At 75.4% G+C, this 577-nt stretch overlaps 1 protein-coding gene across 1 annotated transcript in view; it reads left to right on the top strand.

The window, feature by feature from the left end:
• The window catches only part of Map1s (microtubule-associated protein 1S), a 13,602-nt gene that overhangs the window by 6,231 nt on the left and 6,794 nt on the right, over positions 1 to 577 (top strand). Inside the window, exon 2 of the mRNA XM_013028336.1 lies at positions 30 to 131. Coding sequence (XP_012883790.1) covers positions 30 to 131 — 102 coding nt within the window. The remainder of the gene's footprint in view (positions 1 to 29; positions 132 to 577) is intronic.

The following is a 577-nucleotide window of genomic DNA, read 5'->3' as shown; positions in this document are numbered from 1 at the left end:
GCTGAAGCCCCGCGGCCTCTCCCGCCCAGGTGTCCGCTCCTGGGACGTGGAGCCCGGCGTCTGCAGCCTGGACGAGCAGCTCAAGGTCTTCGTGTCCCGACACTCGGCCACCTTCTCCAGCCTCGTGAAAGGTGCGCCCCGCGCCGGGCCCACTCCGTGCGGGGCGCCAGCCAGGCGGGGCCCGCGCTCCTCTCCCGCGGGGTGGAGGAGCCGAGCCGGGTCTGGGGAAAGGCCGGGGAAGGCCGGGCGGGGCGGGGCGGCTGCAGCTGGAAGCCTGCCCGGGCCCCGCAGGCGGGTTGCGGGGGGAGGCCCCGCCGGAGGTGGCCCGGCGCGGCTAGGCCGCACTCCCGCCGGTACAGCGGGCTGAGTCACTGCCGCCCCGGGGAAGGAAGTGTCGGGTCTCTGGTCGAAGCAGGGCTGTGGCTTCCTGAGGGAAGGGAAGACCTGGAAATCCGGTCCGAGTGACCTGCGGCTGCCCGCCCCGCCCTTGGTTTCCCCACTGACAGCCGCGCAGTGACTGTCCTGCGGCCGGGAACAGGGCAGCCCGGCCCCGGTGCCGCCGCGCGGGCTAGCGGGC

Source organism: Dipodomys ordii, unplaced genomic scaffold (genome assembly GCF_000151885.1).
Source record: "Dipodomys ordii isolate 6190 unplaced genomic scaffold, Dord_2.0 Scaffold108, whole genome shotgun sequence".
Lineage (NCBI taxonomy): Eukaryota > Metazoa > Chordata > Mammalia > Rodentia > Heteromyidae > Dipodomys > Dipodomys ordii.
Note: the sequence above shows the minus strand (reverse complement) of the source record. Positions and strands in the feature narration are given on the sequence as shown.